The sequence below is a fragment of the Tachyglossus aculeatus genome, chromosome 4 (assembly GCF_015852505.1).
Source record: "Tachyglossus aculeatus isolate mTacAcu1 chromosome 4, mTacAcu1.pri, whole genome shotgun sequence".
Taxonomy (NCBI): Eukaryota; Metazoa; Chordata; class Mammalia; order Monotremata; family Tachyglossidae; genus Tachyglossus; species Tachyglossus aculeatus.
Genome location: NC_052069.1, coordinates 61,035,859 through 61,063,804, shown reverse-complemented (window position 1 = coordinate 61,063,804; position 27,946 = coordinate 61,035,859). Strand labels below are relative to the sequence as shown.

The following is a 27,946-nucleotide window of genomic DNA, read 5'->3' as shown; positions in this document are numbered from 1 at the left end:
CTGCAAAATGGGAATTTAATGTGTGTTCTCCCTCCTACTTAAACTGTGAGCCCCATGTGAGACAGGGACTATGTCTGACATGATTAACTTGTATCCACCCCAGAGCTTAGATTAGTACCTGACGCATAGTAAGCACTTAACAAATACCAGAAAAAAAAATATGTGTCGGAGCCGGAATTAGAACCCAGGTCCTCTGACCTCCCAGCCCATGATCTTTCCAACAGGCCATGCTGCTTCCTTTGGCACAAGGCTTCAAAAATACAGGAACTTTTGGAAACATTTTCAGAATGTTAGACTGTGAGCCCACTGTTGGGTAGGGACTGTCTCTATATGTTGCCGATTTGTATTTCCCAAGCGCTTAGTACAGTGCCCTGCACATAATAAGCGCTCAATAAATACGATTGATGATGATGAGAATACCATTTTTTTCTGATGTCCCTTGTTGAGTCTGTTTATTAACATTAATCAGCCACAAACTCCTGGAACATATATTGCTTCACAGGTGTAATTTAAGCATCACTGGAAGCTGCAAGTGCTCTTTTAGAAAAATCAAACGGTCAGTCAGTTGTACTGATTGTGTGTGTACTGGGTACAGAGCACTGTACTAAGCACTTGGGAGCATACAGTACAAAAGAGTTGGTAGACACATTCCCTGCCCACATTGAGCTTTCAGGCTAAAGGTGAAGACAGGTTAAAGTAAATTATGGTTAAGAGCATAAGTGCTGTGGGCCTGGGGGTGGGGTGAAAGTGCAAATTCAAGTGCAAGGGCAGTGTAGAAGGGAGAAGGAGTAGGAGAGATGAAGTTTAAGCGGGGAAGGCCTTTTGGAGGATATATGATTTTAGTAGGGTTTTATTGGTGGGAAGGCTGATGGTCTTTTGGACATGAAGGGTTAGAAAGTTTCAGGTCAGACGGGTAGGATGGGGACAAGTGATCAGTGGTGAAATAGTTGAGATGAAGGCACCGTAAGTAGATTGGCATCTGAGGAGCAAAGTTTTTACACTGAGTGGTAGTAGAAGCAGTGTGGCTTAATGGAAAGAGCCCGGGCTTTGGAGTCAGAGGCCATGGGTTCAAATCCCGCTCCGCCAATTGTCAGCTGTGTGACTTTGGGCAAGTCACTTCACTTCTCTGTGCCTCAGTTCCCTCATCTATAAAATGGGGATGAAGACTGTGGTCCTCCTGTGGGACAACCTGATTACCTTGTGAAAAGCAGCGTGACTCAGTGGAAAGAGCATGGGCTTGGGAGTCAGAGGTTGTGGGTTCAAATCCCGGCTCTGCCAATTGTCAGCTGTGTGACTTTGGGTAAGTTACTTCACTTCTCTGTGTCTCAGTTACCTCATCTGTAAAATGGGATTGAGACTGTCCCACGTGGGACAACCTGATCACCTTGTATCCTCCCCAGTGCTTAGGACAGTGCTTTGTGCATAGTAAATGCTTAACAAATGCCATCATCATCATCATTATCATCATAATAAGAAATCAGCGAGGTAAGTTAGGAGGGGGTGAGCTTAATACAGCACCCAGCAGTTAGGTCAGTGTCTGGCACATAGTAATAATTATAATAATTGTGGTATTTGTTAAGCGCTTACTCTGTGCCAAGCACTTGGTGGATGCAAGCAAATCAGGTTAGACATAGTCCCGGTCCCATGTGGGCAGTCTCAATCCCCATTTTACAGGTGAGATAACTAAGGCACAGAGAAGTTAAGTGACTTTCCCAAGGTCACACAGCAGACAAGTGGCAGAGTCAGGATTAGAACCCATGACCTTCTGACTCCCAGTCCCGCGCTGTATCCACTATGCCATGCTGCATCTCATAGAAAATGCTTAACAGATATCATAATTATTATTATTATTATGAGCTGATCAACTGCCCTAAAGCTGAGGGTGGGGAGTTTCTGTTAGATGTGGAGGAGGATGGGCAACCTCTGGAGGTTGTTGAGAAATGGGGAGAACTGGACTAAATGTTTTTTGGGTTTTTTTTTTTCAAATAATCCAGGCAGCAGAGTGAAGTGTGGTTTGAAGTGGGAAGGGTTAAGAAGCAGGGAAGTCAGCAAGTGTGTTGGTGCAGTAATTAAGGCAAGATATGGTACCTGCTTGGATCAGCATAGTAGTAGTTTGGATGGAGAAAAAAGGTTGGAGTTTAGTGATGTTGTAAAGGTAGAACCGACAGGATTTGGTGATATTAAATATGCAGGTTGAATGAAAGAGATTATGGGCTTGTGAGACAGGGCGACAGAGCTGGGATGAGAACCCAGAGCCTTCTGACTCCCAATCCTGTGCTTTATGCACTAGACCAAGCATGTTTCTCCAACTCTATTGCTTGGGTCAGAAAAAACCACACAGAGCATTGTGAGCATTCTGTTAAATTGGCTGAAGGCAGGATTGAGAGCTAGTTTTTATGAACAGTGGTACAAGGGAGTCACTGCTAGTCTCAGACTCGCTCCATCCAGTAGGATGGGCATATTTGGGGAATGGATAGACTCATGCCAGGTTAGTGCTCTATTTATGCATCAGTAGCTAAATGGTGAGGGTGGGTGTGAGAGGAGCTTGACCTAATAGAGAGAGCATAGGGCCTTGGAATCAGATGGACCTGGGTTCTAATCCCAATTCCGCCACTCGTTGGCTGTTTGATCTTGGGCAAGTCACTTCACTTCCCTGTGCCTCAGTTACCTCATCTGTAAAATAGGGATTAAGACTGTGACCCCCATGTGGGACATGGACTATGTCCAACCTGATTACTTTGACTCTACCCCAGCTTTTAGAACAGTGCCTGACACATAGTAAGTGCTTAAAAAATGCCATTTAAGAAAAAAAAAGAAACGTTTAGCACTAATATATGAAGGATATACACGGAGGAAGTCATGCTTTTTCATGTTACTGATTGGTTTGTGTTTCTCTCCCCACAGGCCATTCCCTACTGAAGAGAGTGTTAACGATGAAGACATTTACAAAGGCCTTCCTGACTTGATAGAGTATGTTGAAAATCTCCAGAAGTATTTTTAGAATTTGCTGTGTATTGCTTTACTCCACTTTCAGAGATGAAAATCCATATGTGATCAAGCAAGATTTTGAGTTAGACAGGATAGTTTTTCCAAAGTGTTTTCTCTTTCATTCATTATCATATTTATTGAGCGCTTACTGTGTACAGAGCACTGTGCTAAGCACTTGGCAAGTACAAGTCGGCAACATATAGAGATGGGCCCTACCCAACAGTGGGCTCACAGTCTAGAAGGGGGAGACAGACAACAAAACGAAACAAGTAGACCGGTGTCAATACCATCAGAATAAATAGAATTATAAGCTATGTACACATCATTAATAAAATAAATATGTACAAATATATACAAGTGCTATGGGGAGGGGAAGGGGATAAGGCAGGGGGGCGATGAGGAGGGGAGGAGGAGGAGAGGAAAAGGGCTCAGTCTGGATAGGCTTCCTGGAGGAGGTGAGCTCTCCCTTCAAAACCCTACTGCTTCCTGGAGGAGGTGAGCTCTCAGTAGGGCTTTGAAGGGAGGAAGAGAGCTAGTTTGGTGGATGTGTGGAGGGAGGGCATTCCAGGCCAGAGGTGGGACATGGGCCAGGAATCGACGGTGGGACAGGTGAGAACGAGGCCCAGTGAGGAGGTTAGCGGCAGAGGAGCGGAGGGTGCGGGCTGGGCCATAGAAGGAGACAAGGGAGGTGAGGTAGGAGTGGGCGAGGTGATGGAAAGCCTTGAAGCCGATAGTGAGTTTTTGCTTCATGAGAAGGTTGATAGGCAACCACTGGAGATTTTTGAGGAGGGGAGTGACATGCCCAGAGCATTTCCATACAAAGATAATCTGAGCAGCAGAGTGAAGAATAGACTGAAGCGGGGAGAGACAGGAGGATGGGAGATCAGAAAGGAGGCCAATGTAGTAATCCAGTTGGGATAGGATGAGAGATTGAACCAAAAAGGTAGCGGTTTGGGTGGCATCTCTTGGAGAAGTAGCGTGGCTCAGTGGAAAGAGCCCGGGCTTTGGAGTCAGGGGTCATGGGTTCAAATGCCGGCTCTGCCAATTGTCAGCTGTGTGACTTTGGGCAAGTCACTTAACTTCTCTGTGCCTCAGTGACCTCATCTATAAAATGGGGATTAAGACTGTGAGCTCCTCATGGGACAACCTGATCACCCTGTAACCTCCCCAGCGCTTAGAACAGTGCTTTGCACATAGTAAGTGCTTAATAAATGCCATTATTATTATTATTATTATTGAGGCATCTTACAGAAAAAAACGAAACTGGCTTATATTTTCTGTGGAAACATGGTGGTAAATAAACTGCAAATGCAAACTCAAGTTGCTTCTTTAATAAGAGCCAGCTGAGTGGAGTGATTCACTGTTCTGATATTCATTAAAATTAAAAGTTCATCTTCCTTATGATGGAGTAGAATAGGTGTTTACGTACACAGTGTTGGGACAACGTATCAATCCCAGCGGGCAAATTTTTTTAATAGAATTATGCCATGAGCACATTTACAAGAGTAATTTTCGTAGAAAAGCATGCTTGAGTTCAGTCCTGAGACAATTTCTTCTCTTACTGCACAAGCTTCTAGAGTGCAGGAGCTGCCGAGACAGATTAGAAGCAGATTTAAGGCTTTAATTAAGGAGCCTTCCATGTAGGTTTTTGGAAAATCTCTGGGTTTAGAGGGAATGGAAGAAGCAGCACAGCCTAGTAGAAAGAGCAGAGGACCTGGATTCTAATATTGACTCTGCCAATTGCTTGCTGGGTGACCTGGGGCAAATCGTTTAATAATAATGATGGCTTTTGTTAAGCACTTACTAGGTGCAAAGCACTGTTCTAAGCACTGGGGAGGATACAAGGTGATCAGGTTGTTCCACGTGGGGCTCACAGTCTTAATCCCCATTTTATAGCTGTGGTAACTGAGGCCCAGAGAAGTTAAGTGACTTGCCCAAAGTCACACAGCTGACAAGCTGCGGAGCCGGGATTAGAATCCATGACCTCTGACTCCCAAGCCCGTGGTCTTTCCACTGAGCCACGCTGCTCCTCCTTCTCTGTACCTCAGTTCTCCTGTTTTTCCTTCTACTCAGGCTGCAAGCCCCATGGGGGTCAGGGGCTGTGTCACACCTAATTAACTTGTATCTACTCCAGTGCTAAGAACAGTGTTTGACACAAAGTGCCACCAAATGCCATAACAAAAGAAAAGTCTCTAGCTATCTGGGTACATGTGGCATGTTGAAAATCTTATGAGCTCCTTCAGACTTGATATGATTAAGGTGTTTGGCTCTTTAGACACCAACGATAAAGAGACAGATTGGATTCCCTAAACTGTAAGATCCTTTGGGGCAAGGATTGTGTCTACCAACTCTGTTGTATTACAGTCTCCCAAGTGCTTAGTACAGTGCTGTTTACACAGTAAGCACTCAGTAAATACCACTGATTGATTGGCCTGCAGCTGTGTGATTAACAGCTGTTCATCCACCGGACCTCTGAGTTTATTCAGATTGGCTAGATGTCGTTTGTTGGGCTGAGTGGAAGCCAAGTGGAACCAGTTCCAAGAAAAATCTGTCCTGTTGACATGGAGCAATCCCTGCTCATGGTTTCAAGTGTATTGTTGGCCACTGATTGGGATCTCGGGATAGAGGGGAAGTAAGTAAGGTCTTGGAAGGAATCTCGGTAGGCATGTCTTTGGATAGCACAATGTGAATGGAGAGAGAAGCATCTTTCATGCAGTTTTGGAAATGAAATAATAAATACAGTAATTAATTTGCAGCTCTAGCTCAGGTGAGTGAATATGAATAATGTGAACAGGTAATTTGGAAACCTTATAGTGGCCACTAGTTTTGACCGTCTTCTCTACTGAATGTGCCCTTTTAAACTTGACCATCACAGGAGGTATTTGTTTAGCCTAAGAAGGATGTTGCTGTCTGTCCTTGAGGATTTGAATTTTTCTTTAATATAGCTTAATCAAATTACAGCAACATCTAAATCAAATTAGCTTTAATTCATTTGGAGAATTTGGCTTCTGTGTACTGATAACTTGAGTGAAAAGCTTAAATAGCCTTATTAGAAACAGAATTTAGGATGCAGAGAATGGGGCAAGTCAGTCTCTATCTCTAGTGGTGCTAGAACTGGAAGAACTGGATTTAAAGTGTAGCAGGAAGAATTTCTTAAAGAAGGAAGTTCTCTCTTTGAGGGTTTACTAAGTATATGTTGTGATGATGAAAATTACGGGATCTCCTTTTCTGCCTGCATTTAGAAACAGTACATAATTTCACTGTTAGTGATGTTGAGATGCAATATTTCTTTGAATCTAAGTGACTCTATTTTATTATCTTAATGTTTTGCGATAATCCAGACTCATTCTGAAGGGGATCATTGTATATTGAAGTTTCAGATAGGTTTGTGGCAAGTAGCTTTTATAATGATTTTCCTTTGATTGTAGTGAAACTCGTGCAGAAGATGATGAAGACTTGTACGATTGTGTTTATGGGGAAGATGAAGGTGGAGAAGTATATGAAGACCTAATGAAAGCAGGAGAAGTACATCAATCTGTATGTCTTGTTTCCCCCCCCCCCCCACACCCCACTTCTTTTTGGTGGCTTGATGTGATTGGATTGTTGTGGTGATTTTTGATAGCAGAATAAATGCCTCTAAAGATAATCTTGTCACACCAGATCACCAGACTGCTGAGCTCTTAACTGCCCTCGAGGATCCAAACTAATAGATTCAGACTTTATTTAAATCCCTCTGATCATGTGATTATATGCACCTGCTATCTGCAATTGCATTTGAATTGATATTTGTTTGGAATGACAGCGTAGAATGAGTTTAGTGAATCATGAAATTATGGGCTCTACAAGATCTAATCTTCCCCTTATCAAACAAGTCATGTCTTTCTAAACTGAACTGCTCAGTTGGTAAAAAATTAAAAAAATAATTTCTATAGCAGTAATATTTCTATTTTCAATTCTTATGTATTGTCATTTGTATTTGGTGACAATGGGTGTTGAGCAAAATTCTTTCCATTTTGGTGATAAAAGCTAAATAATTGAAATTCTTCTGGTTTAGGATTTTCAGAATGTATAGAACTAATCCTGTTGGACTCATGTGTTTTTCTTGTCATTAATTGGATTCTGGCCTCACTTTTGTTTAAATTCTAGAGTAATAAGTTAAATTGCTGTTGCACTTTAAAGCACAATATCCGTCATGTCAATAGATTTTGAGTGAAGAGTTCCACTGGCTTTTCTAATTCACTCTAGAGTCATGTACTATAACCGTGATGTAGAAACCCTGCCCCCTAAACTGAAGAGAGCCAGCTAAGATTCACTCTGAGGCCTGCTTTTAGAGAGGGTAACTGTGCTCGGCACTTGTGAGTCCTATTCCAGTCTTGTTGAGTCCACTAGATGGAAGACAAAGCACCGGGACAGTGATTTTTTTTACCTCTGAAAATGGTTAATTTCCTACTTGTATACTTGAATACTCTTTCCCAGTGCTGTGCACAAAGTAAGCACTTAATACTATTTCTAACGTGACAGTGGTGTGGCAGTTTTGGTAGATCATATGTTTTTACTCTGTGTTTTGGATGGAAATCTATTGTGTAATTAGGGAACATTTTTCCAGTGACATGCACCTGCCTGTTCAGAATGTGATGTGCTGTTAGTTTTGAATCAGCATGTGACATGGGACCCCACATACTCACTTTAACACAAATTTTTTGTGACACGTGGTTCTCCAAGAATACAAGCCTCATGCTAAAATAAATTTGACTGTGCTTATTTTTTTGGATATTGAAGTGCTTAGTATATGCCAGACACTGTACTAAGCACTGGGGTAGATTGGACATAGTCCAGATTCGTTCAATTGTATTTACTGAGCGCTTACTGTGTGCAGAGCACTGTACTAAGTGTTTGTACTAAGTCCAGGTCCCATACAGGGCTCACAGTCTTAATCTCCATTTGACAGATGAGGTAACTGAGGCACAGTGAAGTGATCTGCCCAAGGTCACACAGCAGGCAAGTGGCAGAGTTTGGATTAGAACCCAGGTCTTTCAGACTCCCAGACCTGAGCCCTATAATAATAATAATAATAATAATGTTGGTATTAAGTGCTTACTATGTGCAAAGCACTGTTCCAAGCGCTGGGGGGAATACAAGGAGATGAGGTTGTCCCATGTGGGGCTCACAGTCTTAATTCCCGTTTTACAGATGAGGGAACTGAGGCACAGAGAAGTTAAGTGACTTGCCCAAGGTCACACAGCAGACATGTCGGGGAGGTGGGATTCGAACCCATGACCAAGCCCGCGCTCTTTCCACTGAGCCATGCTGCTTCTCTAAAAATTTGCCCATTTAGACAGTTTACACGTTAGGCACAGACGGGGTTCGAACCCGTGATCTTCGGTTTACGAGACCGACGCCTCAGACAATGCAGTCTCAGGTTCAGGTTCAGCAGGTGCCCAAGGAATTCCATAGATTTCATAGGATAGGTGTTAAAGATAAGAAAATAATTGCTTAGTTAATGCCCAATATGCTGGAAAACTCAGAAGTTTCACCTCTCAATTACACCCAAACCGAGTTAATTTAAACCCAAACTCTCGTGTCGGAATGTAATAATAATATAATAATAATAATGCTATTTGTTAAGCGCTTACTATGTGAAAAGCACTGTTCTAAGTGCTGGGAAGGGTACAAGGTTATCAGATTGTCCCACAGGGGGTTCACAGTCTTAATCCCTATTTTACAGACAAGGTAACTGAGGCACAGAGAATGTTATTCTGATCTCTTGGGCAACTTTCTGTTTCATATGTACTGGGAATATCATCAGAAGACCTTAAACCCCTTGTCCAAGAGCTTCTCCATTCTGATGATGGGGCCCTGGATACACACCCCCAAGAATGCAAGATCGTGAATAGAGCACATGCCTGGGAGTCAGAAGGTCCTGGGTTCGAATCCTGGCTCTGCCACATGTCTGCTGTGTGACCTTGGGCAAGTCACTTCACTTCTCTGTGTCTCAGTTTCCTCATCTCTAAAATGGGGATTTAGACTGTGAGCCCCCCGTGGAACATGGACGGTGCCCAATCTGATTAGCCTGTACCTACCCCAGTGCTTAGTACAGTGCCTTGCACATAGTAAGCACTTAACAAATAGCATAAAAAATGCTCCTCAGAATCAGCAAGTGCTAGCAAACCGGTGATTAGTTTGAAGTAGCCAGGTCCTATATGTAGCAAACCCTATACACCTAGGATACACCTAGGGCCAGTTACCATCATTGAAATATATAACCTAGGAAGCCTTCCGACTAGTGATTCGGAGATAAGCAAAAAGAAAAAAATCAAAATTAACGAGGCTAATATTTCTTTGAGAGAGTAGCAATGTGGTAATAGCATAGCAAGAAATCAAACTAAACTGAAGGTCTACAAACAAATTACAGACTGACCACTGAAGCCATAATCTCCTTTGAGAGCAGTTTCATCAGTGTTACCTACACAATACTTAACAGTAATGAAAATAATAGTAATAATAATTGTGGTATTTAAATGGTTACTATGTGCTGAGCCCTGAACTAAACACTGGGATGTAAATTAAAGTAACCAGGTCAGACACAGTCCTTGCCCTCATGGCTCATAAACAATGATTTTGTAGTATAATCAGTCCTTTAGTATTGAAGTAACGGCTTGTCACCTCTCGTCCGCACCGCGTGGGACAAGTGAGGTAAAGTGAATGGCAGCAGGATATCCAAGCAGCTTGATCTATGAGGTACTGAAATGGGTCCACCAGGTGTTTTAAATTCATAAAAAATGGAATAATTGAAGCCCCCAGTGAGGTAAGGTATAAAAGAGTATAGTGGAGCAATGGACCCTAGAAAAACAGCAGCAAAAGACAGGTCAGCATGGTGTGCAGAAACATGGGGTCACATTCTTAGATCAGAGATGTTGTGGAGAGAGGGAAAAGAAAACAATGTTAGACTTAGGCGATAAATAGATCAGGGTGGCAAGGGGCTATCTTGCTGCTGCCGGAAACTTCACTTGAGACATCCAGATAAAAACCTCACTGCACCATCATGTCTTAATTATTCAATTGTATTTATTGAGTGCTTACTGTGTGGAGGGCACTATACTAAGCACTTGGGAGAGTACAGTATACCATCATCATCATCAGTCGTATTTATTGAGCGCTTACTGTGTGCAGAGCACTGGACTAAGCACTTGGGAAGTACAAGTTGGCAACATATAGAGACAGTCCCTACCCAACAGTGGGCTCACAGTCTAAAAGGACTCATAAAAGAATTGTATCTGCATGGATTACTGAAAAATGCCCCAGAGAAACCAACAGGAAAAGAACATCCAGTGAGAATACGAGTGAAATCTAAAGAGATGTGAAATATAAGAGAACAGATGCAGTCCCTGGCCGCAATGACTTTATAGAAGAGCAGCAATAGCATGTTTTTATTCTGTTTGTTAAATTGGGGGCTCACTTAGAGAAGCAGCGTGGCTCAGTGGAAAGAGAACGGGCTTGGGAGTCAGAAGTCAAGGGTTCTAATCCCGGCTCCATTGCTTGTCAGCTGTGTGACCTTGGGCAAGTCACTTCACTTCTCTGTGCCTCAGTTACCTCATCCCTAAAATGGGGATTAAGACTATGAGCCCCACGTGGGACAACCTGACTACCTTGTATCTCCCCTAGCAGTTAGAACAGTGCTTGGCACATAGTAAGTGCCAACAAATACCAACATTATTATTATTATTATTATTATTATTATTATTATTATTGCATTTTTCTTCTCAAAATTAAATGAAAGCAATATTGAATTACATTTCCATGTGATTCTCAGTTCATAAATTTGATTTTTGTTTTACAGTCCATTAAACACTAGTATTACTATTAATAATAATAGTATTAATAGTACTTCGGTGCTTACTATGTGTCAGACATTGTTCTAAGCACAGGGATAGATACACGATAATCAGATTGGCTACAGTACCTGTCCCACACAGGGCTCACATTCTAAGTAGCAGGGAAGCAGCGTGGCTCAGTGGAAAGAGCCCGGGCTTTGGAGTTAGAGGTCATGGGTTCTAATCCTGGCTCCGCCACGTGTTAGCTGTGTGGCTTTGGGCAAGTCACTTCACTTCTCTGTGCCTCAGTTACTTCATCTGTAAAATGGGGATGAAGACTGTGAGCCCCCCCTGGGACAATCTGATCACCTTGTATCCCCCCAGCACTTAGAACTGTGCTTTGCACATAGTGCTTAATATATGCCATTATTATTATTATTATTATTAAGATTTCATCTCAGTTTTACAGATGAGGAAACAGAGGTTCAGAGAAGTTAAGTGACTTGCCCAAAATCACACAGCAGACAAGTGATGGAGCTGGGATTAGAACCCAGATCCCTGACTCCCTAAACATTAGAGCAGAATCTTCTGCGGCATAGAATTGACTTTCCAGAGGATTCCAACTTCAGGAAATAATGGAGAGATTTCAGTTCTATTATATTTCACATCTCTTTCGATTTCACTCGTATTCTCACTGGATGTTCTTTTCCTGTTGGTTTCTCTGGGGCATTTTTCAGTAATCCATGCAGATACAATTCTTTTATGAGTCCTTTTTAGGAACCTATTGTACAGGGGTCTATATACAGTGCCACAGGGGTTTTAAAATAATTTAGCAGCTTTAGCATTATATTCAATTCCCCAGGTATCCTTGGGATGCTTACCCTGAAAGATGAAGAAAAGCCAGTGAGCTTTCTCAGCCTTCCTAAGAATCAGTCATTCAGGTCCATCCAACCAAATTCATTCATTCATTCATTCAATCGTATTTATTGAGCACTTACTGTGTGCAGAGCACTGCACTAAGCACTTGGGAAGTACAAGTTGGCAACATATAGAGATGGTCCTTACCCAACAGCGGGCTCACAGTCTAGAAGGGCGAGACAGACAACAAAACAAAACATATTAACAAAATAAAATAAATAGAATAGTAAATATGTACAAGTAAAATAGAGTAATAAATCTGTACAAACATATATACGGGTGATGTGGGGAGGGGAAGGAGGTAGGGCTGGGGGGATGGGGAGGGGGAGAGGAAGGAGGGGGCTCAGTCTGGGAAGGCCTCCTGGAGGAGGTGAGCTCTCAGTAGGGCTTTGAAGGGAGGAAGAGAGCTAGCTTGGCAGATGTGCGGAGGGAGGACATTCCAGGCCAGGGGGAAGACGTGGGCCAGGGGTTGACGGTGGGATAGGTGAGAACAAGGCACAGTGAGGAGGTTAGCAGCGGCAGAGGAGTGGAGGGTGCAGGCTGGGCTGTAGAAGAAAAGAAGGGAGGTGAGGTAGGAGGGGGCGAGGTGATAGAGAACCTTGAAGCCTAGAGTGAGGAGTTTTTGCCTGATGCATAGGTTGATTGGTAGCCACTGGAGATTTTTGAGATGGGGAGTAACATGCCCAGAGCGTTTCTGCACAAAGATGATCTGGGCAGCAGAGTGAAGTATAGATTGAAGTGGGGAGAGACAGGAGGATGGAGATCAGAGATGAGGCTGATGCAGTAGTCCAGATGGGATAGGATGAGAGCTTGAACGAGCAGGGTAGCGGTTTGGATGGAGAGGAAAGGGTGGATCTTGGCAATGTTGCGGAGCTGAGACCGGCAGATTTTGGTGACGGCTTGGATGTGAGGGGTGAATGAGAGAGCATAGTCGAGGATGAACGGTTGAATGAATGAATGAATGAATTTATTGAGCGCTTACTATGTGCAAAGCACTGCTGCAAGCACTGGAGATGTAACAAGGTGATCAGGTTGTCCCATGGGGCAGCTCACAGTCCTAATCTCCATTTTACAAATGAGGGAACTGGGGCCCAGAGAAGTGAAGTGACTTTCCCAAAGTCACACAGCTGACAAGTGGCAGAGTCGGAATTAGAACCCATGACCTCTGACTCCAAAGCCCGTGCTCTTTCCACTGAGCCACACTGCATAATAATAATGGTAGTATTTGTTAAGTGCTTACTATGTGCAAAGCACTGTTCTAAGCACTGGGGGGCATACGAGGTGATCAGGTTGTCCCACTTGGGGCTCACAGTCGTAATCCCCATTTTACAGATGAGGTAACTGAGGCACAGAGAAGTTAAGTGGCTTGCCCAAGGTCACACAGCTGACAAGTAGCGGAGGTGGGATTCGAACCCATGACCTCTAACTCCCAAGCCCACCCTCTTTCCACTGAGCCATGCCGCTTCCCCTGCATTCCCCAAATGAATATGGACCACTTTTTCCACTTCCTCACCGGGTTGTTTTTTGCTGCTTTTTTGCCATATAGAAAGAGATAAAGCCCAACACTTATTTCAGATTCTCATCATGAGGCTCAGTAGTAACTTTTCTTAAACAACCCACACACCATTTTCTATAGGTTATCCCCTGTGGATCATAAACTGTATTAACAAAATATCTAGAATGCCTTCAGGCTTTCAAAATTACATCTCAAACCCAAAATCCGCTGCATTTTTCTATCTCATAATCTATTTGAGGAATAAAGACAAACTATGAGGGGGATAAAAAGAAAAGGGATAGATAAGTGAAAATCAGAAATCCCAATTAAGAGTGCTGCCTCTGGGTTAGGCATAGTTCAAAGATGCATAAGCTCAAAGATTTTTATGGAGTGACTAAACTTCTATCTCTGACTCACCATCCACCAGTTATAGTAATAATATTTATTAAGTGCTCACTGTCTGCAGAGAATTGTCCTAAGTGTTGGGAAAGAACATAGGTTGGAATTAGACAAGGGCCCTATCCTTCAAAGGGCTCGCAGTCTACATCCAGGGAAATACTGCAAACATGGATACCGCATTATTTGGGAGGATTTTCCAAGAATGGGACTACTATTGGAGATGGGGAATGTCTACAATCCAGGCCATTGGGTGGGTCTCCCAAGGACCAGAGATTTTTGCTACCAGTGTGAAAGTGATGGAATGGTGGCGGCATGGTTTCTATCCTCTCCTTAACCCCTCTCCTGCTAAATTCATTGATTCAATCATATTTATTGAGTGCTCACTATGTGCAGAGCACTGTAGAAAGCGCTTGTCTTTCCCTCTCTTCTCTTGCAGAAAGTGAGGTTGCTGTGAAACCCCCAACAAGTGCTTAAATACCCACTAAAAGAGCACCACCTCGTTTTTTCCCTCTACAGCATTCCTCAGCATCCCTTCAGCTGTGTTTAAGGCATCACAATCAGTCAGTCACATTTATTGAGTGCTTACTGGTTGCAGAGCACTGTACTATCTGCTAGGGAGAGTACTGTATGGCAGAGTTGGTAGACACGTTCCCTGCCCACAACGAGCTTACAATCTAGAGTGCCATCATATTGCATCTTAAACCATCACTTCTAGGCTCCCCAAGTAATTCAAGGAAAGGGAGAATCTGTGAATGGGAATCTGCATGCAGGAGCTGCCAGTTCATTGTCTGACTTTTCATCATCCTTGATGTGTGTTTGAACTCTAGTAATAATATCTGTGGTATTTATCACATGCTTACCATGTTTCAAGCACTGTACTAAGCTCTGGGGTAGGTACATGATAATCAGGTCCAACATGGGGTTCACAGTCTAAGTAGGAGGAAGAACAGGTATTGAATAGGTTACTAGATTAACCCTACTTTTCCTCATCTCCCACTCCCTTCTGCATCAGCCTAACTTGCTCCCTTTGCTCTTCTCCCCTCCCAGCCCCACAGCACATATGTACATATCTTTACTTTTATTTATTTGTAGTCATCTCTGTCCCCCCTGCCTCCAAGACTGTAAGCTCTTTTTTGGCCTGGGAATGTGACTGTTCATAGTTGTATTGTACTCTTCCAAGCGCTTAGTACAGTGCTCTGCGCACAGTAAAGTGCTCAAAAAATCCGATTGAATGAATGAACTGAGGCACAGAGAAGTTAAGTGACTTGCTCAAGAACACGCAGCAAAGTGGCAGAGCCAGGCTTAAAACTGTTTGAGATCTACTCTAAAGCTCCCATTTTGGATGGCATTCAGGATGGAAAGTATTGTAAATTAGAGTTGTCACTCTCTGAGAAACCTGCAACAAGTATTATGGCTCATTATCCTGGTATTACATAACTGCATTAAAAAAATAATGTATTTTATTTCATGTGCTTCTAATTGCAGAAATGTCCTGAAAACGACATCCGAAGTTGTTGCCTCACAGAGATCAAACAGACAGAAGAAAAATATACAGAAACTTTGGAATCAATAGAGAGAGTAAGATGATCACTTTCATTCAGGTGGTAAAACTCCACCTTGCAGTTGAATGCCAAATAACATAACATTAACATAAAATGCCAGTATTTTGCATGAACATTTCCTGTATCTAAATATCTTAGTGCAACTCATGGATTTCAAACCTTGAAAAGTGAGTGGAGAATTTCACCTTAAGAGAATGCATTTGTTTAGTGGTATTTGTTAATCTCTTACTATGTGTCAAACAGTGTTCTAAGTGCTGGGATAGGTACAAGTTAATTAGGTCGGATACAGTCCACATGGACTCAAGGTCTGTGGAGTCATCTTAAAATAGACAGGGCTCAGCAAGAGGCATAATTAATCAAACTAACAATAACACTTGTGGAATTTAATAAGTGCTTAGTTGTTGCCAAGCACCGAGCTAAGTGCCAGAGTAGATACAAGATAACCAATTCGGACACAATCCCTCTCCCACATGGGGCTCACAGTATAAGCAAGAGGGAGAACAAGTATTTAATTCCCATTTTATTGATGAGGAAGTTGGGGAACACGTAAGTTAAGTGACTTGCCCAAGACCTTTCAGTAGGCAAGGGGCTGAGCAAGGCTTAGAACCACACTCTATGACCCCTATGCCCATATTCTCTGGTTGTGTCTTACTCTTTTGCATTGGGGTGTATGGCCAGGAGAAGACTGAGAAGCAGTGTGCCCTAATGGATAGAGCACAGGTCTGGGTGTCAGAAGGACCTGGGTTCTAGTCCCGGCTCCACAGCAGGGTCTGCTGTGTGACCTTGGGCAGGTCATTTAACTTTCCTGTGCTTCACTTACCTCATCTGTAAAATCAGAATTATGACTGTGAGCCCATGTTGGACATGGACTGTGTCTAGCCTGATTACCCCGTAATGATAATAATAATGGCATTTATTAAGAACTTACTATGTGCAAAGCACTGTTCTAAGCGCTGGGGAGGTTACAAGGTGATCAGGTTGTCCCACAGGGGGCTCACTGTCTTAATTCCCATTTTACAGTTGAGGTAACTGAGGCACAGAGAAGTTAAGTGACTTGCCCAAAGTCACACAGCTGACAATTGGTGGAGCCGGGACTTGAACCCATGACCTCTAACTCCAAAGCCCGTGCTCTTTCCACTGAGCCACGCTGCTACCTCATGGGGTAGCCCAGCGCTTAGTTCAGTGCCTAGCTCAGAGTAAGCACTTAACAATTACCATAAAAAAGGACTGTTGGCTTAGCTGTTTGTTTCTCCCTTTGCTACCTTTGCTAATTTATATGTAGGATAATTTGGGGGCAACCTACACATCTATCTAGCTCTATTCCCTCATCACTGACAGGCAAAATAGTTTGCTATTTTTTCCTGAAGATGGATGAGAAAACCAGTTAATGTAAATAATCTTCCTTCTGTATCTCTTTATAGTTTTTCATGGCACCACTAAAAAGGTTTTTGTCAGCTACGGAGTTTGATTCAGTATTCATCAACATTCCTGTAAGTAAATCTAACTGTGACAAATATTTGTTTTAAGCAAGTAAATGTGCTTTTATTTAGAAATCCACAAACTCTTTGAGCATTGGCAAATAGATGTATATGAAACAGTAAAAACCCCTGTTCTCTACTGGGCTATATTTTGAAATTATCTTCAGTATATGGGCATATGAACATATGTTCCAGATCTTCCCATAAGGACCTAAACTGCAAATACCCTAAAAGTTTCTTCAGAATATTGGGCCTTGCAGTTCAAATGCTATGCATTTATTTTATTTGAGTGGACAGGGTTCTTGATTAGGGATACTCCTGTCAAGATAATTTAACTGTATTTTCTAAAAGTTTAGGAGTAAATCATCTTTTTCCATAAGAACATTTATCTTGAGGAAATTATACAAAGTGCAGAACATAAATTGATATGTGATATCCTAATAGTGTTTGTGGCTAATATTCAGAATGGGAGGCTGAATTCACAACCTCTCATTAACTGCACAGAGACTAATTTCACCTGTTTAGTACATCTCTCATTTATCTCCGGACAGCTAGAAATAGAACTCCAGAATGACTAGGATATAAATTGGATTGTAGATTTTGAGTTCAACTTCAATAATTTTACTTAATGCTATAAATACTTCACTGCGGTTGTCTCACCCTGCTTTCAACACCCTTCCACCCTTTGTCTACCCGTCCTTCTATTCTTTAAAGCCTCACTTGGCCAACTTTTCTTTAAACACTCCTTTTAACTCCTTTTCCTGACTGATTGACTTTCTCTCTGCCACCTGTTGTTACTTTAGGCCTTCTGATGCCCTGAACAATCTCCCTGCCATAAACCATATTTATTGAACTTCATCCTTAAAATCCTGATTGATTTTAACTGCTTTATGGGCAATGTTTGCCTGAAAGTTGTATGTAATATACAAAGGGTACACATGAAATGAAGTAGTGGTGTTTGCATTTATGTGTTTTAATTTTCCAAGCACTTCACCACTTCTAGATAATGAATCTTTGTAACACCCAACAAAATTTGATAAGTGGAGACTTGCATGTGGGGGAGAGAGTGCCAAAGGATAATTAAAATAAAGAGGATCTGGTTGCTAAGCAACCTTCATTTGATAAATATAGATTTTGGGTGCTCCGAGCAGCTGTATATGAATGACTTAAGACCCTGTGATATTTCTTGTTTATCCTGGGTGTATTATTTTGCTAATAATGGGGCTGAGGAGACAGATTGACTCTTTTTAACCCAGTTCACTATGAATGTGCACAGGGCACCAGAGTGACCTTCAGCATTTCAGACATCCTGGGAAGCCCAGAGGGGTTTAATCACCTTGGTGCTTTTCGTTGCTTGGAACCATTTGATAGTCTTTGTTCACAAAGTGACTGTATTTGAAAATCTCGTTGTTATTCTGCTCATACAGAAGTAGAATAGCCTTTTAAATCAGTGAGAGCTACAACTCTCCAGGAGGATGTGTTATGAGAATGGGTCTCTTAATGTGCAGGGGAATCCCCCTCTGCTGTTTGTTGGGAAATACATTTGGCTTGTCATTATCTGCCTATCAGAATACAAGCAAAATTCCTGCTGTTACCTCTGTTCTACTCTTTAATGCAATCAGTTTACTTGCCCACCTTTTTTTAATACTAGCAATCCGGTGTTCCAAATAATTAAGCATGATTCCAGCTAGCTTACTACCAGGATGCCACTAATGGACCAATAATGTACAAATCAAATTTTTCATTGTTCAGGGACCGGAATCTTTACTTTGGACATAGAAATAATACATTAAGAATTTGACTAGTTTAATGTAACAATGATTATAAAATGAAGATTTAAATGAGCCATACCCACTAAAAAAACCGATGAATAATTGGCCTGTATATAACTGATATTTCGAGATGTTATTTCTCTTTTCTTCTCTGGTATCTTCTCTTAGACACAACATTTACAGATAAAGTCCAGTGACTATTCATTTACTGAAATTACCAGACTTCTTTAGACAGTTCAAATGTTGGTCAGTAGAATTCATCCAAAGAAGCACAGCAGCTATTTTGAGTCTAGATTTTTGTGGCCCTTTAGTGCCAATGAGATTATTTGGTTTTGATTTTCAATGTTCTGTGTTGTTGTTCATTGCAAGGAACTAGTGAAAGTCCATCGAAGCCTAATGCAAGAGATTCATGACTCCATTGTACATAAAAATGTCCAGAATTTATATCAAGTCTTTATTAACTACAAGGAAAGGTAAGCTTCATACTTGTCCATTACTCTTCTCTGCTGTGAACTCCGTGCAATCCATTGCTGTGTAGATTAACACTCTAGGAAGTTTCAGTTCAGTTCTTTTCCCAGTTAATGAGTTGTCCATTCGCAAGTCATTAAGAATACTTAAATGGTATTTGGGGGAGCTGAAGGTACCAAAATAAATTCTTTACAGTCAAAATAAAACACAGGCAGTTTGTTTTTGTTACTGGCCTCCCCATTATAAATGCCAAGGCGACACTTGATACACAATTTTCTTTCTATGCACAAAAACTGAAAGCAGACAGCACCATGATGATCTTCTTGCAGGTCATGTTTGGTCTCTTGGCTATCCTTATGTTCCAGATTCCATTTAAGAATTGGAAGTAATTAAATCAGTTGATAAAACTATTTTTTATTTCAAAAGTATAGGTGTAATTAGTCCCTAGAAAACCTGGGAGTTGAGATACTTATATTGTAAAACTGCCATTGAGTGCTACACACATGAGTGTATTTTTATCTTTTTTTTATAGTATTTGTTAAGCGCTTACTTTATGCCAAGGACCGTACTAAGCTCTGACATAGATACAAGCTAATCAGGTGGAACACAGTCCATATTCCACATGGGACACACCACAGTCTTAATCCCCATTTTACAGATGAGGTAACTGAGACATAGAAAAGTTAAGTGACTTGCCCAAGGTCATGCAGCAGACAAGTGGCAGAACCAGGATTAGAATCCAGGTCCTTTTAACTCCCAGGCCTGTGCCTGTTGTATTGCTTATTCTCTGTCATCTTCCTACCTGTAATTTATTTTAATGTCTCTTCCCCACTGGGCTGAAAGCTCCTTGTGGGCATGGATCATGTCTGCCAATTCTATTGTCTTGTATACTCCCAAATGCCTACTACAGTGCTACTACAAAGTAAGAGCTCAATAAATAATAATTATGGCACTTGTTAAGCGCTTACTATATGCTAAGCTCTGTTCTAAGTGCTGGAGTAGATACAGGCTAATCAGGTTGGGCACAGTCCATGTCCCACATGGGGCTCGCAGTCCTAATCCCCATTGTACAGATGAGGTAACTGAAGCCCAGAGAAGTAAAGTGACTTGCCCAAGGTCACCGAGCAGACACGTGGCAGAGTCGGGATTAGAACCCAGGTCCTTCTCACTCCCAGGCCTGTGCTCTATCCATTGTCATGCTGCTTCTCTATAATGTCATTGATTGATTGACTCCTTAAGTTATTAATCTAATTTCAGTGCTTCAGATAAATTTTGGCTTATGATGTGCTGAATGCGACTGAATGGAAAAAAAAATACCAGGGTTTGATTGTTATGCTTTAAAGCGCGGAATCTTTGACATTCCCCTGTTTTTCCCATGTTGAGATTTGTATCTGAGCGACAAATTCCGGACTTACATGTACACGTACAGTTGCTTTTGAACTCAGAGGCAGTCGTGCTCACTGTCCATGGAAAAAGGCACCCCGTTTTTGCCATGGTGACGAGTTTATTCCTGGTTCCTGCCTCTCTTCTTTACTTCTTTTCTTTGCTTGTTTCCTTCCAGGTTGGTTATTTATGGGCAGTACTGCAGTGGTGTAGAGTCAGCTATCACAGGTTTGGACCACATTTCCAAGACAAAAGAAGACGTGAAGTTGAAATTAGAGGTGCCCAGTTTACATTTCTCTTCATGACACCCAGATAACCAAAGAGAAATGAACCTTTATGAAAATTGTTTCTCATATTTGGTATTCAGATCAATTCTAAATTTCAGGTTCATCTGATTTCATGCTAAAATCTTGAGTATTCACACATTATTATCCTCATCCTCACTCTCAACTGTAGAAACATTTATGGAAAATCTCTGTATGTAGAACATTACATTAGGTACATAGTACACTATAGCAGATATCAATCAATCGTATTTATTGAGCGCTTACTGTGTGCAGAGCAAACAGTATGATATGAAAGATACAGTCCTTGCCTTGAGGAGCTTAAAGTATAACGAGGGAATTATGCATCCTCATGTATGTACAGTTTTTAATTATCTAAAAACTCCTAATCCAGGTGTTATTTTTTTAATGGTACTTGTTAAGCACTTACTATGTGCCAAGCACTGTTTTATGCACTAGGATAGATGCAAGTTAATTAGGTTAGACAGGGTACCTGACCCACATGGGGCTTACAGTCGAAATAGGAGGGAGAGAAGCATGGCAGGACTTGGGTTCTAATGCTGGCTCTGCCAATTGCTTACTGTGTGACTTTGGGCAAATCACTTTATTTCTCTATGCCTCAGTTTCCTCAATTGTAAATGGGGATATAATAATAATAATAATAACAATAAAAAATCATGGTGTTTGTTAAGCACTTACTGTGTACCAGGCACTGTACTAAGCACTGGGCTGGGTACAAGATTATCAGGTTGGACACAGTCCATGTCCCTCATACGGCTCACAGTCTGAATCCCCATTTTTACAGATGAAGGAACTGAGGCACAGAGAAGTGAAGTGACTTGCCCAAAGGCACACAGCAGACAAGTGGCAGAGCAGGGTTTAGAAGACCGAGCCCCCTTTTTCCTCCCCCCTACCCCATTCCCCAGCCCTACCTCCTTCCCCTCCCCACAGCACCTGTATATATGTTTGTACAGATTTATTACTCTATTTATTTTACTTGTACGTATTTACTATTCTATTTATTTTGTTAATGATGTGCATCTAGCTTTAATTCTATTTGTTCTGACTTGACACCTGTTCACATGTTTTGTTTTGTTGTCTGTCTCCCCCTTCTAGACTGTGAGCCCGCTGTTGGGTAGGGACCGTCTCTCTGTGTTCCAACTTGTACTTCCCAAGCGCTTAGTACAGTGCTCTGCACATAGTAAGTGCTCCATAAATACGATTGAATGAATGAATGAATGAATCCTACTCCCTCCTCCTCAGACTGTGAGCCCCAAATGGGAAAGGGACTGTGTTCAACCTGATAGACTAATATCTACCCCAGCACTTAGCGCAGTGCTTGCCACAGAGTTAGTTCTTAACAAATACCATAGAAAAGTAGGATTTAACCCCCATTTTACAGATGAGATAACTGAGGCACAGAGAAGTAAAGTGATATGTCCAAGGTCACACAACAGACACGTGCCCGAGCTGGGATTAGAACTCACATCCTCTTACACCCAGGCCCATGTTCTTTCCACTAGGCCATGATCTTCTCAGTCGTTTTTTGGATTCTCATCCTGTTTGTTCCACTTCAATCTCTTTGTTCATTAGGAAAATGAAAGAGGATATTTCAGATATGCCCACTTTGTTTAATATCTCTGGTGAGCATTTTGGTGGAGGAAAAGGTAAATGAGGTGCCTAGTATTATCTGTGACTCCCATTCATCCACTTGTATGAATGATTACGAGCTGGCTGAATTGATGGTTTGATGTAGTGTGAGTAGTCGTCCCTATATTATTACTCTATTTTATTTGTACATATTTATTCTATTTATTTTATTTTGTTAATATGTTTTGTTTTGCTGTCTGTCTCAATCAATCAATCGTATTTATTGAGCGCTTACTGTGTGCAGAGCACTGTACTAAGCGCTTGGGAAGTACAAGTTAGCGCTTGGGAAGTACAAGTGTCTCCCCCTTCTAGACTGTGAGCCCGCTGTTGGGTAGGGACCGTCTCTATACGTTGCCAACGTGTACTTCCCAAGTGCTTAGTACAGTGCTCTGCACACAGTAAGTGCTCAAAAAATACGATTGAATGAATGAATGAATATAAGGTGCGGCTAGTACAGCAGCCTCTATCAATTAACAGTCTGGACAGATATTACCTGCTGCTAAAGGCTGCTGAAGCTCTGAGTTTGTTTCAGTTCTTCAGGTTCACCTTTCTAGCAGCAGAGTCAACTGGGTAGAGAAAACAGCAGGCTTGATGCATTTATTTTTGTGGGTTCCTCTTGATTGACAGCTGATGCTCGAGGGGTCATTGGGCCTACTCTCACCTCCCTCCTCCAACTGCCAGTAGCTATAATACCATCTCCAGGGTTATACAAGAGAGCACTTCGATACCCCAGCCCCACAGCACTTGTGTACTCACCCCTTATACTCAACTATTTCCCCTATCTGTTGTTTATTTTAATGTCTGTCTCCTTCTGTAGACTGTAAGTTTCCTTTTGAGAGGAAATGCAATTGCCAACACATAATGTACTTTCCCAAGCACTTAGTATGGTGCTTGGCACACAGTAAGCTCTCAGTAAATGACATCACTGATTGAATTGGCATAAGGAGTTAGATAAAAATGAAAATGCGCATCTTCACACATCAAATTTGTAGGATGTGTGAAGATGCAGCCCTGCCAATTTATGCCATTGTAGTGGTTAGTTGTATCTATACAGATTAATCATCTCTGGTTAATGTTGCTACTCATCATCAGCTCATGGAATATTCCAAAAATTAGATTGTAAAGTAATCGAAAGACTATGCCTATTTTAATTCTATTGTACTCTACCAAGTGAATGGTGTGGTCTCTAGGTTATCAGGAGTACTATAGTTTTACTGATTAAGTTTCTGCTGAAAATCAGGTAGGAAAAAAACATATTGCAAACATTAATTACATGGTGGATTATCATATTAATTCTGGTCACTGATGAAAATGTGGTTTTGCTATATTTAGCAGATCCATTGTACCCTTTCTTGATTTGTAAATTATGTACTGTCCCCATCAATCAATCAATCAATCATATTTATTGAGCACTTACTGTGTGCAGAGCACTGTATTAAGCACCTGGGAAGTACAAGTTGGCAACATATAGAGATAGGCCCTACCCAACAGTTGGCTCACAGTCTAAAAGGAACCATCAGGAACCACAGAGTATTTAACAGAGTATTTAACTGCAACTTTTCTGGGGGTGGGGCAGATATGCATAGTTTATTTTATTTATTTAAGGGTAAACTGCTTACCCCTTGTGAAGAGATAAAATTTTTAAAAGTATATTGGCTCCATTTGGTGCTATTGTCTCTCAGTACAAGAAGTGCCTTTGAAGAGTTGTTTGAGGTTGCCTGAAGGATGAGTGGTTTCCTCCCTTTACCATTGGACCATGTGTTTATTGAAGATAGACAAAAAGGAGGGAATGGCAAAAACCACATTTTATACTGCTGTTTGTGTCTGTCAGATCACTTAATATAGATCCCTCCACCCAATAGTTGCTCAATAAATACTGTTGACTATGATGATGAAGAACCAAAAGTTTCTAGAAACAGAAGGGGTGGAATTTTGAGCATGTGGTCTGTGGGAGTTCCTTATATTTGAAGTCTTTTAAAAAGTACATTTACTTCCTTAGTAAGCTGTCAGAAACAATAGAAAACAGGCTATTTTACTAGACTAGACCAGATTAGAAAAATTAATCAGTAATTCCAAATTTCAGATACAGAAAGCCTTGTTAGCTTGGCCATTGTTATGTTAAGTTTCTGGGTTGTTTTTGTTCTCTTCCTCCTCACTCCAGCCATACCATCCTCTCACCCTGTTATAATCCTGAGACCTAGGGGGTTTATACTAAGGGAGCACCTTCTTTCTCTGACATATGATGTAATGATGATGGGGTACTTACTAAGTAATAATAATGGTAATAATGATTGTGGTACTTAAGTGCTTACTATGTGGCAAGCAGTGTTCTAAGCACTGGGGTAGATACAAGTTAATCAGTTTGGACACAGTCACTGTCCCACATGGGGCTCACAATTTTAATGCCTATTTTACAGATGAGGTAACTGAGATCCAGAGAAGTAAAGTGGTTTGCTGAAGGTAATGCAGCAGACATGTAGGAGAGTCAGGCTTAGAACCCAGTCCTTCTGACTCCCAAGGCCCTGAACTATCCTTAAGCAGCATGTCTAAGTGGAAAGAGCACGGGCTTTGGAGTCAGAGGTCATAGGTTCAAATCCCGGCTCCGCCAATTGTCAGCTGTGTGACTTTGGGCAAGTCACTTAACATCTCTGTGCCTCAGTTACCTCATCTGTAAAATGGGGATTAAGACTGTGTGCCCCCGTGGGACAACCTCATCACTTTGTAACCTCCCCAGCGCTTAGAACAGTGCTTTGCGCTTAGTAAATGCCATCATTATTATTATTATTAAGCCACACTTATGTGAAGCACTAAGGAATATACAAATCAAAAGAAAACACAGCCCTCACAGTCTATGAGGGAGGAAAAAATTTGAAAAACACAGCACTCACAGTCTATGAAGGAGGAAAACATTTGAATGGACTGTGGTAGCTTATTTGTAATGGGGTAGCCTGGGGGAATGGCCAGGATTGTGCGATTGTGGAGAAGCTCATCATTACCTTTCCAAGGACTGAGTATAAGATCCACATCTGCACCATTTCAGGATTAGTCGAGGCTTAAACTATGGCCACAAGGTTTTTGTTATGGGAGAATCTTTTGCATTTTCCAGACTCCTCTGAAGTCACTGAGGTCATCTCTGAAGTTGTGCTGAAAGGCTTTGGAGAGCTACTGCCCTTTATTGCTGCATGCATTGCAGGAAACAGCATGGCCTACTGAAAAGAGAATGGGCATGAGAGTCAGGTGACCTGGGTTCTAATTCTGGCTCTGCCACTTGTAAACTGTGTGACCTTGAGCAAGTCACTTGATTTCTCTGTGCCTCAGTTTCCTCACCTGTAAAATGGAATTACACTTTACTCCCTCCTGCTTAGACTTTGAGCTCCATGCAGCACTGTGTTTCCAACCTGATTATCTTGTGTCTACTCCAGTGCTTAGGACAATGCTTGGTCCAAAGTAAGCACTCAATAAATACCATAGCAATAAATACCATCCTGCTAATTGCAATATTTATTGGAAGTTCTTGTTCATTTCTCAGAAACCTGTTAATCCCCTTAAGGTTCCCTAGATAAAGTCCTTAGTGGACATCTAGAACTTAAGCACTAATGCTGTCATTGCAACTTTTCAGCCTCAATTTGTGATAACAGTGAAACTTCTAGGTTGATGGAATTGACAGAACTTCACATTTGTTTTCTGACTCTCTTGTAGGAATGTTCAAAGAGAGCAAACAATGGAAAATTCACTCTACGGGATCTGCTGGTGGTACCTATGCAGCGTGTTCTGAAATATCACCTTCTTCTTCAGGTATGAGACATGAAATACTTAGGGATGTTCTCTACCCTGTCGTTAAGCTTGGGTGGTCCTGAAATTGAGTCCACTCCCCAGTTGTTCAAAATATTTGTTCTGAAGAGAAGCCTTGGGACTCAGAATTGGTCAATCCTTTGTCTGTCACAAAATCAAAATAGTAGAGCATCTCCTGCCGAAGTGATGATCCTAAACTAACAAAACTAACGAAACCCTACACCCTGAAAACAAAAGCAAGCCTCCGGTAGTAGGTCTCCTCATTAATATCTTTAAAGTAGTGATGCCTTTTAGGATACTTAATAGGACACTGTTTTTTCAAGATAAATTAGATAAGACAGGAACATGTTCTGAGTTGCTTTCCTGCCGTATTAGATCTAAATTATGACAAGGCCATATACGTTTTGAAATGGTTCTTGTTACAACCTGCAAAGCTTTTGGATTCCACAGTTCTATAATGAGTGAATTTTATACATTTAATTTGATAACTGTACCAGGAGACTGATTAGTTCTGCTCTAAAGATATGTCTTAGAGTATTAGATCACCAACCCTGCTGATGCTTGAAAAATGTCATTTTAAAAAGAACTATTACCTGAATGTGAAATATAATTTTGGTTCTGAACTTTGTACATCCTGTATATTACATTTCTTGAAATATTGCTATACAAATATTAGTCATATGTACTTTGATCTACAGAGAAATAAGAAAAGCCAACCAAAGCCTTTTTATTCTTTAAAAATGTATTAAAACATTTATGAGGCCTAAACCCAAAGCAGTATAATCAGATGGTGGTTTATGCAAAAAATTGAGGCAGACTCAGTAAGTTCTTGAAGCATGTCTAAATAACACAATGACAATTTCTTTTTATGGTTTTGGCACCGTAAAATAGCCAAGGAACTGAAAGATTCCATTTTAGTCAAAATTGTTCCTGAACTTTTTAAGATTTAAAGTAAACTCTTTTAATGAGGGTTGAGGTAGTGGATATTTCCTTCAGAGAAACTTAGCCAGGCATCTTAATTTCCATTTCACTACACGTTGTGATTATATTAGGTGTTGACCTTGTAAAACAGAAAAAGTTGCTGTCCATATTTGTATATTTTTGGAAGCAGAAGGATGAAATTTCTAGAATTATATTTCTGTCTTATCCCACTCTGAGAAGCAACCTGGCCTAGTGGAAAGAGCCCAGGCCTGAGAATCAAGGGACCTGAGTTCTGTTTCCAACTCTCCCACTTGTCTGCATTGTGACCCTGGGCAAGTCACTTAACTTCTCTGTGCCTCAGTTCCCTCCTCTGCAGATTGGGTATTCAATACACAGTCTCCCTCCTACTTAGGCCTATGGGATATTGTATCTACCCCAGCCCATAGTACAGTGCTTGGCACATAGCACTTAAGGAATACCACAATTATTAAGTATTATTATTAGTGGAGCCAGTTTACCTCTTATGTGAAAATTATTTTTTAAAAAATGTTTGTACCCAGTTTAACACTATGTACAATCAATCAATCAATCAATCGTATTTATTGAGTGCTTACTGTGTGCAGAGCACTGTACTAAGCGCTTGGGAAGTACAAGTTGGCAACATATAGAGACAGTCACTACTCAACAGTGGGCTCACAGTCTAAAAGTACAAGTATATGTACAAGTCATATATAACAGCTTTGTTCCCATGGGCAAATCACAGCTGGTATGTTCCAACACTTAGAGGTTGGCATGCTTGAAATTGGACATTTATTTGACTGAAACATTCAGATACAAGAAACTTGAAAGCCTCAGACTGACTCAGCATTTTCCTTTGCTAAAGAAAAAAAAAAACAGGCAAGAAATAGGCCTTGGAGAATGTGATTTTAACAGTTCAGAAACCTTTTGGGATTTCTGCAGATATGAAGTGGTTTCCTATTTCCCAGGAAAGAAAATCTCTCAAATGGGTGTCTTGTCTTTCTTAA

The 27,946-nt window shown here is 41.3% G+C and overlaps 1 protein-coding gene across 4 annotated transcripts in view; it reads left to right on the top strand.

The window, feature by feature from the left end:
• Positions 1-27,946, top strand: part of VAV3 (vav guanine nucleotide exchange factor 3) — a 360,450-nt gene that overhangs the window by 165,299 nt on the left and 167,205 nt on the right. For 3 of the 4 annotated variants that reach the window (XM_038744665.1, XM_038744663.1, XM_038744666.1), the window contains exons 4-10: positions 2,905-2,970; positions 6,417-6,525; positions 15,097-15,189; positions 16,595-16,663; positions 18,793-18,896; positions 20,453-20,552; positions 25,908-26,003. In XM_038744665.1, the coding sequence (XP_038600593.1) occupies positions 2,905-2,970; positions 6,417-6,525; positions 15,097-15,189; positions 16,595-16,663; positions 18,793-18,896; positions 20,453-20,552; positions 25,908-26,003 (637 nt within the window). The remainder of the gene's footprint in view (positions 1-2,904; positions 2,971-6,416; positions 6,526-15,096; positions 15,190-16,594; positions 16,664-18,792; positions 18,897-20,452; positions 20,553-25,907; positions 26,004-27,946) is intronic. The other variant, XM_038744664.1, reaches the window with a different exon arrangement.